This window comes from Sinocyclocheilus anshuiensis, unplaced genomic scaffold, assembly GCF_001515605.1.
Source record: "Sinocyclocheilus anshuiensis isolate Anshui unplaced genomic scaffold, SAMN03320099.WGS_v1.1 scaffold1477, whole genome shotgun sequence".
NCBI classification, from domain to species: Eukaryota; Metazoa; Chordata; class Actinopteri; order Cypriniformes; family Cyprinidae; genus Sinocyclocheilus; species Sinocyclocheilus anshuiensis.
The window spans coordinates 178,584-194,064 of record NW_015547710.1 but is presented as its reverse complement, the minus strand read 5'-3'; the positions used below and the strand labels follow the sequence as shown (position 1 = coordinate 194,064).

The following is a 15,481-nucleotide window of genomic DNA, read 5'->3' as shown; positions in this document are numbered from 1 at the left end:
CATTGAAACTGCTTTCGAATGCACGATCGTTTTTTTACTTTCACTTTCGAGATAAAAAATTTGAGATTCGAGATTTGCGATCGCACGTGCTCGGTGTAAACTACAGCGGTAGTAGGCTACTTACTAACAGGCTACCGCTAGCAAGCAGCTAACCATGTCCCTTTAGTGGCTCGCGTTATTTTATTAGAACACGCATTATTTGTTTTCCGTGCCTTTCTGAATGCAGACACCAACCCATCCCTGCACATCACATCCCCTGCACAGCCTGGAACATAACATTTATTTCCATGATCTGCCATTTTCGCTATTATCCTCGCTTGTTTCTTCACAATACCTGCAGAACTTCTGATGATTCGGCTGTGCAGGTTCGGCTGGCGGCTGGCATAGAACATGGGCGGTATATGCAAATGTTGGGGGCGTAACTATTAGTGATCCCTACAGTAACGTCACAGTCGGTGTTATGTTCTGATTCGCCTATTTTTCAGTGGTCTTTTGCATGCACGAGATTTACATAAGAAGGAGGAAACAATGGTGTTTGAGGCTCACGGTATGCCATTTCCATGTACAGAACTGTTATTATTCAACTATGCCAAGGTAAATACAGTTTTCCATTCTATGGCACCTTTAAAAACTGTCACTTCTGGCCAAACATACCAGTCCATAATCCATAATAATGCTTCCTCCAGTGAAAAAGCCAACCCCTGTGGTCCTCTCACAACAAAATCCTCCAACATATTTAGGTAGGGACACACAAAACTGACGCCAAAGAACTAATGCTGAGAAAAACCGACTATGGCGTCGCCTCATGTTGTCTTCCATCAAAAAATTTGCACTAGAACACACTGGACAAACTTCAGCCGACGGCCAACTAGCATGTACATTCTGCTCTTGCATATGTCTCTCCCATACCAGCAGGTGGCAGTAGTCTGTATTCTGCATTCAAACAGGGAAACCAGAAGAGCTAGAAGACCGGTTAAATCGAACGATTCGTTCGCGAACCGGACATCACTAAAAGCAAGCAGCGTTTCCACCAGCCACACTCTTTACTTATAGATTTGTGTAGCTTTTTTCAAGGTCACACTAGACTTTGAGCATGCAAAATTTCTTCATACGCTGCAACAGTCGTGATATGATGTCACACTCTGCAGCGTCTTTTTAAAAACTTAAATTCAACACAGCAAATTATAATACATCTAAAATGTAAACATATTAAATCTATTCCACTTTCCTGCAGCACTGCAGTTTTAAAGGGGTCATCGGATGCAAAATTCACTTCTACATGTTGTATGAACTGAAATGTGTGTTGGCAGTGTGTGTACACAACCTCCCTATTATGATAAAAATCCACCCAGTGTTTTTTTTTAATCCAGATATATAATATCTGCACGTCACCCCACAGAGGGAGAGGGGAGGGGATAGCAGAGCTCATTATCATTTAAAGGGAAATGCATTGAAATGGCTTGCTGTGAAAAGAACTGCTTTTGACAGGGTAAAAAGGGTGTTGTTTTACACTACCATTGAGAAATTCTAACCAACGTATGTTTTAGACTTTTCATTAAGACCCTAAAGAATGATATCAACTTATGGAAAATGGGCATCCAATGACCTCTTTAAATTTTTGTTCTTTTAATTCATCTACACGGTCATGCTGTGACGTATCGATCTGCTGTTGGTCGCACAGTTTGACGTGATGTGATTTTTCGCACGAGCTTGTGTTTCCGGTCTGACGCATTCGCATACGTACGAATGGAAGTCAATGGAACGAAACGTGCGGTGTGACCGCCCCTTTAGAATAACAAGTCTTTCCCTCATTCTCTCTGTGCATTCCCTCTTTACTCCGTCATTGGTTTGCTTTCATCAGCAAGGTTATTTTCGTAAACGAAAACTAAAACTCACAAAATAAAAACTAAACTAAAACTAACAAAAATATGAATGAACTAATAAAAACTAAACTGAATTTTATAGCAAATTTGAAAACTATATTAAAATAAAACGAATTAAAAAATTCAAAACTATAATAACCTTGTTCATCGGTTCCATTTTTTTCCTAATTTTCTCAAACTGAATAACCAATTGGAGTTCTCTTTCTCACCGACGAGCTCCTCCGCCGATTCGACGTGCAGAATCGGCCAAAAAACAGCTGACGGCATCACACACCAAAAAAAATAAAGCTGCCCGAAACTCAAAAACCGCCCGACAACCGACCGTCAGCTTGATGTGTCCCAAGCTTTATTACAGCTGTTTTGTACTGTTGTCACTTGTAACTGTGCTTAATCTGCATGTTTCTCTTCTGATTCAGACAAGATGAATTTTTCCCTGGAGAAAGCAATATTATGGATGGAGCAGTGGTTCTCAACTCCAGTCCTGAGGATCCACTACTCTGCACATTTTGTATGTCTTCCTTATTTAACACACCAAGAGAGATATACAGAATGTGCAGATCAGTGGGTTCCCAGTGGGAGGACTCTTATTTTTCTTTTTTCTTTTTATATATATATTTTTTATTTTAGTCAGAAGCAATGGTTTACAGTTTAAAACGTCTTGATGCATTTGTTTATATAAAACACAGCTTTTCACTTCACAAGACATTAATCGATTGACTGAAGTCATGTGGATTATTGTGATTGATATTTGTATCAGCTATTTGAACTGTGATTCCAATGGCACACATTCAATGCCGAGGATCAATTGGTGTGCAAGTGATGTATTGCAATTTTTTTGCAAATCTTTTGTGATGAAACATTTGCATGAAGAACACGTCTACATCTTGGCCTGAGGGTATGTGCATTTTCAGTAAAATTTTCAATTTTTTTGGGTGATCTATTCCTTTAAAGGGGGAATTCACAGCTAACAAGATGGGCTTTTAATAAAACTTGAAAAGATTTTTGAAAATGTTGCTACATGACTCAAGAAAACAGACAAAGGCCTATGGCATTCCCTTTTGCCAAAAACTTAAAACATCCAAAAACTTCAACATCCATAATGCATTTTTGATTTTGGTGCCGAGCCTCTGTTGATCCAACTGTCTGTGGGCAGGAATTAAAAAAATGCGGAAGTTTAATTTGTAATTTTAACAAAAGCCCTGGAGCTGTCAAAAGTCCACTGGATGATGCAAATGACATGTAACATGGAGAAAGAGTACACTTTGTTCATTTACTTGTACTTCCAAAATTGTAACTATACAAAAAGCTGGTTGACAATCTGCAAACAAATTGCATATTTGTATAATATCAATTATAGTTACATATTACTAGTGATGCACCAAAATGGATTTTTTACAGAAACACAAAAACAAAAAATATAAAAATTTTCATGAAGCCGGTAACTTTTCTTGTCGTGTTCTCAAGTGATAAACTAAACCAGTCATAGTAAAGAAACTTGACAGCGAGCCACCTCTCGAGTTTTCACGTTATTTGCACAAAATGTATCATCTCAGAAGCGATAATTAAACATTATTGTTTCAGTCAATGATTTCACCCCTCAGAATTGTTTTTTGTTGTTGTTTTAAAATGAACTGCACTTGTGTATACTGGTGTATATTGATTTTGGAGCAAGTAACAGACATATACTTTTGGTAATTATTAAATGTCACTTCACCTTCCTGTGATGTTTAAACAACACCTGTAAGATGAGAGCAGCCACAATTTGGCATTTTTGTAGGAAACTCATGATAGTAGGAAACAGCTCAACTACATTCATCTGCTTGTAAGTGAGGCACAAGATCAGCCCATAGCGTGAGACATGTTCTGATAACAGACTAATTTATAGGAAACAGATTTGAATGCAGAGGAATCTCTCCAGTGAATCACTGCTGGAAGACTCTGGTTTGGGAATAGAGCGGGAACACTGGAATTGCTTGCTGTAAACTGAGAGAGACAGACAGAGTGGGAGAGAGCTGGCGGAGAGGACAGGACAGGACACGGATTGTCAACATCCACCCTTCCTTTGCAGACCGCCTCTCGGAAGGATTTGCAGTGACTTTTTCAAATGATTGGCAGTTAGCGCCTGGAAAGGCGGCTCAGGTCCAAGAGCAAATCACTCCCCTCTATTATTCCCAGAATCGGAAGTGTCCCATTCCACATTACAAGCAGGTACGGAAATGGACCTGTTAACTGCTTTGGTTTGTTCTTGTGAAAAGCATCTGGCAGAGAATGAAAGCTAATCACGACCGGTTGTTTAGAGAAAGATGCTTGCTCTGATGGGTGTGGAGGTGGGGCGACCCAAAGTGTTTGAGATGATGGCGGGATGGTGAGAAAGAAAATGCATATATGAGGTCATATGTGAGAACATCTGTGTCTGATTGGTGTCTCTCTCAGAGGGATCACATTTTTACAGCATCACGTGCAGTGTTGACATTAGGATATCCTCAAAAATGTGTTGGTGTTTGTGGGCCAAATTTCACACTTCTGTCCCTTATGAATGCCTAATAGTCATGAACGAACATATTTTACTAAGTATTGTTTTAGGAGATGAAGGCAGTTTAAGTCAAATGCTGATGGGAGCTTCATCTAATTCTATATTTCTTATAATGTCTTCACGGTTGCTTTGTGTTTTTTATTGATTGCGACAAAATATAACTTTACCAATAAAGCAAAAAAGTTTATTATAATTGTATTAATATGATGATTTTCTGTAAAGCTACTGTGTATTGTGAAATGCACTGTATGAATACATTTTACTTGACTACTGACAATTAATTAATGAACGGGTCAATATCATGATGTTCAGTTTTTTTCAGTTTTTTTTTGGTACAGTACAAAAATAGATGAAAAAAATGCTATTTTTCAACAAACTCATGTGGTGCGTTTCTCCAAAAATATCAGGTAATTCGACATTTTTACTTTGAAAAATGTATTATGTTTTTATTATTTCATTTATATAATGTTTTTGTAAATGATTCAGATGTGTACACTCCCATGTATTCACAGCATAAAAATGTCATATAAAAAAAGTGTTACTTGATGGTTATACCACATGACAGTCATTGAAATTTATTTTCTTATAGTATAGAAATTTTTTCAAAACCCTATAAAAGCAACATGCTAAGTACATTTATGAACTATATAATTAAAAAAATTATATAAATTAATTTTCCTTTTTCTTCAATGCAAACACCCCTTTTTGTCATTGACCCACACACATTTACATTTCTTGCCCACTCTATGTGAGTTTATGTGTGTGTGGATACACATCGTCTGTGCTCCACAATGTGGGTTTAGAGGTTTATTCAGTATAATAGCATTTTAAATAAACAGCCCTTGCTTGGAACAGGCTCCGCTTTGTTATGTGGCTGATAGTTACAGCCCAAGCCAGAGAAGGCAGCTGTCATATATCTGTGCAAACACTGAGTTCAGAAATTGAGAATTATGTCACTGGAATGGCAAGCTTGTGTTAGGGGAACCGGCAGGCAGGCAGGCAGGCCTGTTTTCCCATGAGTCCACTGCTGCCAGTAGAGAGTTACTGAATTGTTATGAGAGTCTTAAGTTAAATCTTACCTTATGTTTGGGGCACTTGCTTCTGTCTGTTATGTCTGTTTTTCTTTGACACTCTCGAATACTTTATTATGTGTTTCTTCTTCTGCATTAATCTGCTGTATGTCCCCTTCAATGATGCTCTTCATTATCAACATGATTTCCTTGGCTTTGTCCACATTTGTGGTCTCTGGACCTCCTGTTGGACACGCTAATTTTCTCCTACCACACGCGCGGCCTCAAGTTAAGCCATATGTGACACAGTTCTTTGCTTTTGTAAATGAGCTCAAGTAAAGTAATGTCCTTTAAGGAATGTTGTGAGTTAAATACAAGCTGTAAACAGTTAATCTATTTTATCATCACGTTGTTTCAAACTCATATGACTGTGTGTGTGTGTGAAACACAAAAAGGGACATTTTGAACTCGTTTTTAATGTTCTTTTTTCGTGAAATAGCAATGAACACAATTTTGCAATAAACAAAATTTCAGAAAGGACATAAAAGCACTGTAAAAGCCAGTGAAACAGATGAAATTTATGTTAGTATTCACTGAAAATCTTGACATTCACTACAGCTCTCCTTTGTGTTTATGAGAGTTCATCAGAGTATATTACAGTGGGAGAGATTTTCAAGGGATAGTTCACCCCAAAACTAAAATTCTTTCATTATTTCCTCGTTACTTAAGTTAGAAATTATTATTTTTTTCTCTCCAATTACAGTTGTGCTCATAAGTTTACATACCCCTTGCAGAATATGCAAAACGTTTTGCATATTTGCATATTCTGCAAGGGGTATGTAAACTTATGAGCACAACTGTGTCTATTACACTAGCTTCATTTTTCATTTGTTTACTTTTGTTTGCTACTCTGAAACTCATCTTTTGTCTGTTTAATAAACTTTATACTACTGTTGTACTGTATAAAACTGTTAATAGAGCTTAACTTGTATTGAACTTGGAGTATTATTTCAATAAAACTGAAGCATGTGTTTGTAACGGGGTGATATTCTGAAAAAGAAAAGTGAAAAACATTCACTTTTTGACCTCTGACTGTATCTGTCATTTTGACCGTAATCAAAGCTCTGCTGCCAAACTGGCTTTCATCCTTCAGAAATGTGTTCAGATCTCTTCGTAGAGCTGCCAGATTAATACTCATGAACCTGTTCCTGGTCTGTATCGTAGCCAGGAAACCTGCACCTCCATCCAACCGTGCCTCTGGCCAAACCACTGCGGTCATCAGTGTGTTCTCTCCCATCCTTGTGGAAAAGCCTCAAAATTAGATATAAAATAAAAAAATGCATTATAAAATACATTTTAAATTAAATTATATAAAATATAATACATAAAACATATCATCTCCTTTCACTTTCACTTATTCTTTGCGTGGAGCCAATCTGTGTGACTTCTCTATTGGTTGAACGCCTTTTATATACAAAAGTATAAATCTACAGGTCAGAGTAAACAATCTTAAATCTTGTTGATACACAGTGAAAGATGTGACTTCTACACATATGCTCGTGTTTCCGTCCTCCTTATTCACATGTGTTTAAATGGAAATGAATGGAACACCAAAGTCTGCTTTGACCGCACATTCACCCATGGTAAAATGACCGTAATGCATTTGAAAATATGCCTTGATCTGCGGTTCTTAGTGGTATTGTGTTTCCATTGGTGTTTTTTGGCTTCATTTTGGTTCTTGATTTATATCTTTTTGTACCTATCAGCTGACACGACACATTATATATATAACCTTTGGTCCTTCCACTCTTTCCACCAATAACAGAAATGCTGTGAGTGACGGCTGTTTTGGCTTCTGTATCAGAGTCTGGAATGTGTTGGAGATTCTTCTTCATCAGGCTTCATCAAAACAGCTTGTTGCACAGTGGAGCAAGGCTTATTTGAGTTGGCAGGCTGATGGCAGCAAGCAGAAGAAAAAACGTACAACTTCCCATTTCTACTGAATTACATCCAGCTCGCTGCTGCTAGGTATTGAAATTCTGTCAGTAAGCGGCTCGTTTTTACAGTCGTGGTTTCTGTTCAAGTGTGTGTTCTGCTCCATACAGGTCAACCTGTTCACTCCGTCTCCTTTTTTCTCCCTATTTATTTTTGTCTTTAAGCATTTTCTCATTAATCTCTCTTTTCTTTCCGTTTCATTCTTTCGTTTTATTTCTCACTCTCTGCTTCATTTCTTTCACTCGATTTCTCTCTACTCTGGAAAGAGCCTTTCAGCAAGGTTAGTGTTTTTAGAGCAGGGCGATGGGAAGCCACACAACTAGATTTGCACTAAAGCAAAATGGCCAATTAACTTTCTATTTAATCATACATTATATTGTATTGAACGTACTCTGTAATGAGCCATGGTATTTTGTACTTAAGTTAACTTTTTTCTTTTCATTTTTAAATTTTGTCAGATGCTGCTTTTTTCTTTTTTTTTTTGCTCTGCAGTTCACGTTCTGCTCATTTCAGCTTCTTAAAGAAAATGAGAAGATTCCGTTCAGATGGTAGTCTTCTCAAGTGTGTGATACAAAGTTAATGTACCAGTACGCATAATAGATTTAGACTTAAAAATGGGTTTGGAAATTCTCAACGGATTCTCATCAAACTCAAAGCTCTAAACTCAGCACACTGCATCATGCACATTAATGTTTTTTTTTATTTTTTATTACGTTGCCCCTCTTGTGTGTATGAACAATTTCAATAAGCAATGTTGTACATGCAAGTGAAGTTTTGTTCCATGTTGCATCTAGCTATTAAAACTAAATGCAATTGTGGTGATTTGTTTTATTTGTCCATAAAATGTTATTTCTCAATAAAATAGCGTAAGCACATACATTTAGAGAGGAGCGATGCAAAAAACAAAAACAAAAAAAAACACTTTCTTTGACCACATAAAATGTAGTTTTTCTTTGATATTAAAACTAAATTGTTTTGATTGATTGTGAATAAAATAACCTCTGATCTGTGTGCCCACGGCTTTATACACTGTGATGATAAATAAAAAATCTGGCTACCGCTTTTCATTCATCAAAAATTGTCTTGAGTGAGAATTTCCAGGAATACAGTGAAATATAGGTTGTTGTAGGTTGCTTTGGTGACAGAGGCTGATGGCTACAACATATTGTCCTGAGAAATTCTAAATGGCACATTGCCCAGTGATGTTCAATCCCTACTGTCTTATATTTTCTAGGATAAAACAGACCTCATAAAAATGATTTTATAGTGCATGGGTTCCAGGACTCTGAAACAGACAGAAAAACACTGCAAATCATGATACAGATGGTTAGTTATTTAAGTACAGTAGCACAGGTCTAGTAATGGGTAGTATTACAGTATAATGTAAACTGTGAATTCTATACATTTTTATTATGTGTACATTTTTACAGGTTGATTACAGGTATTTTTAATTGAAGGTCCAGTTTTAGTTTAAAGGGGTCATATGATGCTGCTAGCAGCTTTAGTAAACGTATTCATAGTACTTTTTTCTAAGCTAACTTTACATTGTACAAGTCTCTACGGCATGGCGGCAGTGGCAACAATACTACAGCGAGAATAAAAGTTACGCCTTCTTTCTTTGCGTGAACATTTGGGCGGCGTTATGCAAATCTTCCCACATAGTGAGGTAGATATGTGGGGGCATGTTAGAACGAGCCGTTTTAGGTAGGCGTGGTTAACTCTTAACTTTTATAAAGAATATCTCTTTGGATTTGAGACTTTAGTCTTTGTAACTTTACAGATCTTCTTTATGCACCAAGAGCTTGTAACAGTCCAAAGAGAAAGGAAAAATTGAAATCGCATCATATGACCCCTTTAAATAAAAGATCTAATTTGTTAAATGTCATATTTGTGACACATTGTGTCCTGATCCCAACTCTCCTGTCTCTTTCTACTTCTCAATACAATTCTAAAAAGCACAGGAGTGAGTCTGTGTCTGTATCTCTCCAGATCTGTTACATTTCCTCCCAGAAAGTGGATTATAAACTGTCCTACTACTTCCAGGATATCTGAAACTGTTTCTGTTTGATTATTTTAGTAATTTAATTTAAGTACTAATTAGGTCCAAGCACCAAAGCTGCTGGAATCAGTTGTGTTTGTACTGATTTTCTTCTTCCTCTTTGTTTATTTTTTTTGCTCTAAAAGAGTTTGTCAGAGACCATAAATCACAGAGACCCCAAACTCAGTAGTACAGTGTGTACTGTATGCATACGGTATATATCCTTTGGACACTATAAGAAGCAAATTTACACTTTTGCAATAACTGTAATACCACTTGGACTAAAATAAAAATGATTTTTTTCGCCTCTGAACCCTTGCCCTGAATTAAACGGTTAAATGGATCTCATGATCTTATATACATTTTAAAAATATTTACCTAGAAAAACGTTTTTTTTTTCTTCCAAACTCGCCCCTTTGTTTCATATGTATCACCTAGAGATGGTAATGAAAAAAAGTTGAGAGATTTATAAAATCATTTCACTGAAACAAGCCAATTTATTTTTTGATGAGACTGCTAATGACTAAATGAGTACTCGCAAAGTAAAAACTTGTTACACATAGACAAAGGATGCAAGCATTTGTTCAAAAAGTGAAAATTTGGTTTACATTTTCCTTGGAGTAAGTGCTATCTTGAACTTGACAACATTCTAAAGATGCCAAATTTCACCAATTTGATGGAACTAGGGGGCGCTATAACTTAAGAAAACCTTCCATCTGTGCAACTTGATGAAAAAACTTGATCCACAACAATTGTATCCACATGGTCTGTTCTTTCAAATTTTCCAATTGTGGTCCAGCCTGCTTGGACACAAGTTGTTGCCACTTGTGGCCATATTTTAGTAGTAATTGCACAGATGTCAGCAACCATAGACATACTAATACAGTCAATAAGGCCTCAGATGGTGTGCGGTTTAGCCACAGCTACCAGCACACACAAACCACACATTTCTGGCCACTATAAATCCCCCACACACACCACAGAACGACAGCAGGAGGATCATGAGGATCTCTCTAGGATCATGAACTGAGACTGCTTTTAATGTTTGTATTGCATTTGCAAGTCTTGGAAGTAATTATGAATAATGATCTTGTGTATTTCAAAGATCATTGATGACCTTGCTCACCTTGACTTGGCTTGTTGTGTATTTCAGAGATCATTGATGACCTTGCTCAGCTTGTGGACAAGACGGACAGCCGCATCAAAAACGAGACGCACAGAGTCAAGCTGTTGGACACTAAGTCTGCTTCCTGTGGTGAGTTTTCTGCCTCTGTAGAGCCACTGAAGCCCTGGTTTTATGTACTCTGCATCAAGAGCCCGGCAACAATAAGCCTGTCCATCGTTCAGATTTACGGCCATCTCTCTTTTTCTGTCCCTTCTCTCCTCCCTTCTGTTTTTTAGTGCAATCTGCAGAACTGAAAGGATTTAAGTCTACTGCCTGTAAATGGCAAAGTCAGATCTGCTCATTATGGTCGGTCTCAGTGCTGTGAGCTCTTTCAGGCCCATCTGCATGTGATCTGTGTGTTTGTTATTGGAGCGGCAGTAAAGGTGAGATCAGGCTGAGACATTTAGAGAGGTCATTTACACAGATTTCTGGAAAGTTCTGCAAGACATTACAGTATTTTACATCTGTATACTTCAGAGTACTTTCTTCTGTGGTCTCATTTTGTTAGTCTGTTGTTAAAGGGATAAATCACCCAAAATGACAATTTATTTCATTATTTAGTGACGTCTTTTCAAAACTTGTTTCAAACTTGTATGATTTTCTTTTGTGGAGCACAAAAGGTGAGTTTTTTTTTGAAGAACATCATGAGTACTCTTTTCAAGATAATGAAAGAGGACTGGGGCTGTGACGAAATTACAAAAAAAAACATACAATTATAATAAAAATAGTCCATACAGCTTGAATGTTGTACACTAATTTTTATTTTTTATGATCTGTTTCACTCTCTCAAGATCTGTTGCTACTTCCATTATTTATTCACTTAATTCACAGAAGATTTTGACATCCTTTACGTTTTGACACCCTAGGTATCCTTGGGGGATGAATCATAAGAGAAGCAACAATTTCCAAATGTTGCCAACATTTATTCACCATTATGTGAACAGATTGTTCTTCTGAGTCAGATCTTTTCAATGAACTTGTTAAACTCATAAATCTCATGCACTCTGGAGCTGGGCAATATGAACATAAAAAAAAAAACATCTAAGTATACAAACATATCTAAGTATTTTTAGGCTGAATGGCGATATATATCTAGATATTTTTTATGATTTCTGTTTGGAAAAAAAGCACATCCTGCCAGTCCTATGAACAACGTGCGTATTGAAGGCTATGAAAAGAAAAATTGTGAATGTAACTACATTTGGCTACAGTATGTGCAAAATAAAAGCGGGTTCAAATCACAATACATTCTATTGTAACTTAACAATTAAAAACCAAACGAAATGCCTTTTAAAGCAGAATTAAAATTAATAAATTAAAAATGAAAATAAATAACAAAAGCACAGACTAAATGTTAGTGGTAAGAACAGACCTTCACTCATCTAAGAATAGTAACTTTATTAGCCTACAATTGAGTTACCCCATTACAAATGTCCCTTTACAGTTACTGCTATCATAAAACTTAAAAAAAAAAAAAAGTTTTAAAATTCTACATATGGCACATGTAATAATGTCCAGTAACAAATATTTTAGCAAAATGTATATTTTAGTCAGAATTAGTGCACTCCTGTTTTATTGCACTCTGTCTGTTTGTGCTTCATTTCTGCTCACTCGGTTTTCAGATGCACTCGTAACATTAAACTGTATATTGATATAAGCTGTATTGCCTCATCCTATAAAAATCTATTGATATATCATAGAAACTCGATATACCATTCAGCCCTACTTAGAAGGGCGTTTCACACTGTGCTTAACCCCGAGTTATCATCATTCTAAACCCCGCTTTTAACGTTTCACACTTATAATTTAGAAACCGTGTTAGAATGTTATGGCTAGATGCTTAGCAACAGACACCCAATCACGTGCCTCATATTCACATGTTTTGGACAGTCACGGGAACACTTTGCGTTGTACAAACAGTCAGTATTAGAGGGTGGCAGAAAATGCGTCAACTGGCGTGACAAAGAGACCATTTCATTCTTATATTTATAGTCAGAAAAATCCATCGAGGAAAAACTTGATAGTACAGTCAGCAGTATATAATATGAGGATGTGCAATGCTAGAGCCTTTATGTAAACAAGTTGCGTCCCGCATTTGTCTCGTTAATGAAACTGACACAGCAAATATGCAAATAAGAATGTTAAGACCGGGTTTAAGGAATCATTTTATGAAAATTCCGGATTATTTGTTAACTCCCAGGACCTCTGTTTACCCTGGGTTTAGAATGACCTAGGGTTGACACGTTCAAGTGTGAAAAGCCTATGACTTTAGTAAACTTAATATATAGACATATATAAACATAATATAGTCTTCCACATAGGAGGAGTTATTATATAGCATTTATTTCTTTTTGAAGCTTTGAAAGCTCCAGTCTGCATTTCTGTAAATGCAGGGAAAAGAACGACCAGTACAGTGTTTAAATTTTCTCGTGTGTGTGTTTGGAATGACATTGGGGTTGAGGAAATGATGACAGAAATTTAATTTATGGGTGAACTATTGCTTTAATTGCATCTTCTGTGATGTGATCAATGACTGCAGCCTCTCAGATTTCTCAAGTTTTGTGCACGTCAACCATGTCTGGACCGCTTAAATCATTTCACATGTGGTAAATGTTCAAGCATGTCTGCATACTTGAGCAGCAAACACAAAATATCTGTCTTCATTAAGCTCATCATTAAAGGAATACACCCCCCAAAAATCCTTTGATTATTTACTCACCCTCATGTTTGTATTTCAGCAGAATATCTAAGCTGCTCTTTTCTGTGCCGGTGAAAGTGAACCGTGACCAGGAGTTGTCAAACCTGAAGCATCTGGGCTTGACATATATTAATGGATATAAAAATAGGATTTTATTTATAAAATATTCTTTGAATAACTAAAATTTTAGTCTGATTCTCACACAAAGCTGTCAAATGGCTTCAAAGACAGCTCTTGTTTACAATATTATATATATATATATATATATATATATTCTATATACACTCTTAAAAAATAAAGGTGCTTCACGATGCCATAGAAGAACCTTTTTTGTCTAATTTTTGTCTAAATGGTTCCATAAAGAAACTTTAACATCTGAAGAACCTTTCTGTTTCACAAAAGGTTTGTTGTGGCGAAAGAAGGTTCTTCAGATTATAAAAAGGTAAGAAAGAGATGGTTCTTTAAAGAACCTTTGACTGAATGGTTCTTTGTGGAACCAAAAATGGTTATTCTATGGCATCGCTGTGAAGAACCTTTTAAGCACCTTTATTTTTAACAGTGTATATTGCATAGCATTCAAAGAGCAGCTTAAATATTCTGCTGAAGATCTTTTTATTATTTCGCAGAAGAAAGAAAGTCATACATCATCTCCTGGTTTGTTCCATGGAAGAGAGTATCTCATAAGGGTCTGAAACAACATAATGGTGAGTAAAGGTTGGCATATGCTCAATTTTGGGTGAACTAACCCTCTAATGCTGGTGTCTTTGGGGGATGAGAGATGTTCAACCAATCTGCTCTCACTACAAACCTATTTGGTGCCACTGGTTATACACTTGACAAATGTTGAACATGGCATAATTTGTCTTTTTGTCATTGCTGTTGAAGGTAGACAGTAGAGTTGGGGTACTTGGACTCGAGTCCGGTCTCGAGTACAGTTTTTTTTAAAGGACTCGTCACGGACTCGGATGCATTTTTACTCGGACTCAAGACTTTGGACTCTGAAAATATGTTTGAGTCCAGGGACAGTTGACGGAAATGTCACTGACTCAATGCATTATCACGAAAGTGATATTCAGTATTTGCATGTGCTTTTAAGTTTTGATCAGTACTTGAAAGCCGACGGGTTTCTGTGTTCACACACCGAAAGCATGCTCACAGAATAAAGCGCCCATCAGTCAGCGTGCAAATGCCAAGTTCTTTCACTTAAGTTCTCTTAAGTTCTGTTATTGCTACACACACGAAAAGTTATGTCAAAACGCCCATCTTGGAGACTATTCATGTAAATGCAGTCGGTTTTGTCTTAAGTGAACTTGAACAGTTGGGAGAAATACAGATGTGTGAAAATATTTGATCTATGCGTCAGATCTTAAAGCAACAGCGAAACCTGCAGCTGTCGACTGCGTCATAAATGTTAATCAAATAATAGAAAAGGAGAAAATCACTCACTGCTCTTGACTGATTCACTTATTAACTTTAATAAGAATCATCTATATTTAATGTATAAAGTGAAGATTATTTGTACATTTTTAATTGGATATTTTTCATTTTCATTAAATGTCTGTAGTAGGCTATTTCTAGAAGCCTTTAGGCTACAATCTGAAAAACTTAAAAAAATAAAATAAAAAAAAACTGTGATTCTGTGATTTTTGAGTAATATATTTATTTATCATTTAGTTTGTAAGTAATACTTGGAGTGTTTACTTGCCTTCAGTAAGCTTGAGAATGTTTTATTACATTAGTTTATTATTTTTTGCTTTTGTATTAGTGGCAGTTTCAAAGAAAAAATATTTTTCTAACATCGCCAATAGTTTTTATGGGTCCAAAATCACCTTGGGTGTGCATTATTTTCTAATAATTCAACGGCCCTTCATCAATTATTCCTTACATAATGTAATTTATTGTAATTAATGTAACTATAAATGCATTCAAAAATAAAACAGGTGTGAGTTGCCTGTGACTTAAGGAAAGTATATGTAAGGCTTTTATACACAGTGTGTGCCATGTACAGGCTAGGTTTATCCCTCACAGCCTCATTTTCATCCAAGAAAAAATTCAAAATGCCCTGTCTAAGGGGTCCGTGTACTTTGGTGTCCATCATAGGCGGAAATCTCGTGGGGGACAGGACCCCCCATCTGAGGAGGGTTGCCCCCCCCCCTTGA

At 36.5% G+C, this 15,481-nt stretch overlaps 1 protein-coding gene across 1 annotated transcript in view; it reads left to right on the top strand.

Moving 5' to 3' along the window:
- The window catches only part of LOC107704006 (syntaxin-8-like), a 70,938-nt gene that overhangs the window by 49,581 nt on the left and 5,876 nt on the right, over nucleotides 1–15,481 (top strand). Inside the window, exon 7 of the mRNA XM_016506825.1 lies at nucleotides 10,613–10,714. Within this exon, the coding sequence (XP_016362311.1) occupies nucleotides 10,613–10,714 (102 nt within the window). The remainder of the gene's footprint in view (nucleotides 1–10,612; nucleotides 10,715–15,481) is intronic.